The 1,798-nt window shown below is 36.2% G+C and overlaps 1 protein-coding gene across 1 annotated transcript; it reads left to right on the top strand.

Annotated features, from left to right (window-relative positions):
- Positions 1 to 622: 622 nt before the first annotated feature.
- Positions 623 to 1,546, top strand: LOC100757194 (olfactory receptor 14A2-like). Its single transcript, XM_027407491.1, has one exon. It carries the CDS (start codon positions 623 to 625, stop codon positions 1,544 to 1,546), a length of 924 nt encoding a protein of 307 aa, XP_027263292.1.
- The last annotated feature ends 252 nt before the right edge of the window (positions 1,547 to 1,798 follow it).

Consider the following 1,798-nt stretch of genomic DNA (forward strand, 5'->3'; position numbering starts at 1 on the left):
GTCCAAATTCTTTGTTGCCACTCTCATAGGCATGTAAAACAAAGGCAAAGTTGAGGCTACAAGATTAAATGGAACTTTTTGGTATCATTTTTGTCTTTTCTCAACTTTATTTTCTGTATTTTTAAAATATTCTTTACACTTCAAATAAAATTCAAACCATGGAAAACCATGAATGTTTTTCTAACCTTAAAAACTTCCCCTGAACAGTAAAAGAAGACTAATTTATATCTCACAGTGTTCAAGCTAATTAGTCTTCCTTTTAAAATCTATGAGTTAATATTATAGAGATCAATTGTGGAAAGCTGCATAAGATATAAACTCCTAAAACCATCATAGAATGGGAGAGAGATAAAAAGGGGAGTGAAAATGAGAGAATGAAGTAGGAAGAAAGAGGAGGAGAGAGACATATATGTAGGAGACATATGTAGAAACATAGGAAGGAGAAGGCAAGTATGTGGGAGTGAGGGAGGAAGAAATGAGAATTTTATGGAAAAGTAGCAGCAATTTTGGCAACTTACTGACAATTTTCCACTTAGTGTATCTATACATCAATGTAAGTATTTATGGCTTTGCCAATTTCTGTTCATTTTTCCTCATCTCACAGGCTGTGAAAGAATATATTATGTCCAATGTCACTGCAATAACCGGATTCATCCTTATGGGGTTCTCTGATATCCATGAACTAGAGACTCTATGTGGAGTGACATTTCTGTTAACATACCTGCTGACACTAATGAGTAACTTCCTCACCATCACTCTTATCACCCTGGATCTAAAACTCCAATCACCCATGTACTTCTTCCTCAAGAACTTGTCCCTGTTGGACATCTTTCTAGTATCTGTCACAATTCCAAATTTCTTTGTCCATAGTCTAACTTACAACAATTCAATTTCTACTCTTGGATGTGCATGTCAGGTATTTTTTATGGCCTCTTTTGGATCAGGAGAAGTATTTGTCCTGACTGTCATGTCCTATGACCGCTATGTTGCTGTTTGTAGTCCCCTGCACTATGATGCCATTATGAATAATGTCACCTGCATGCTGATGATGGGTGCATCTTGGAGCACTGCATTACTTCTTGGAGTCATGTATACAGCTGCCATATTTTCCATGCCTTTCTGTGGTTCTAATGTAATCTCACAGATTTTTTGTGATGTTCCCTCATTGCTAAGGATTTTGTGCTCTAAATCATTTGCAGTCATTTACACAAGTCTTGGAATTGGTCTGTTTCTAGGTATGTTTTGTTTTATTTGTATTGTGATCTCTTACTTTTACATTTTCTCCACTGTACTGAAGATTCCTACCACTAAAGGTCAGTACAAAGCATTTGCCACCTGTCTCCCCCATCTCATTGTTTTCACTGTTTACATTGCTACAGCTTGCTTTGCCTACCTGAAACCACCCTCAAACACAACGTCAATTATAGACAGGTTTCTTTCTATGCTGCACACTGTGTTACCTCCAGCACTTAATCCTGTGATTTACAGCCTGAGAAACACTGATGTTCATAATGCTCTGAAAAGGGTACTTCAAAATTTTTACTAAAGACATTCCTTTCGCATAATGCTTCAAAGTGTTTGAGGGTGACACAATTCATCACAATTTACAGGGAAGTTTTAATATGTTTTTGGTTGTGAGCCTAGCCTCTAATGGCTGAGCCATCTCTCCTGCTCAAGTTTTAAGAATTTTTATCTCTTTAAAGAAAGTAGTAAACATATAAAATAATTTGATGGTTTTCATAATGCTTCATATATAGAATACGAACAAAACAATTTAGATGATTACATGTGATCACAG

The sequence above is a fragment of the Cricetulus griseus genome, chromosome 3 (assembly GCF_003668045.3).
Source record: "Cricetulus griseus strain 17A/GY chromosome 3, alternate assembly CriGri-PICRH-1.0, whole genome shotgun sequence".
NCBI lineage: Eukaryota > Metazoa > Chordata > Mammalia > Rodentia > Cricetidae > Cricetulus > Cricetulus griseus.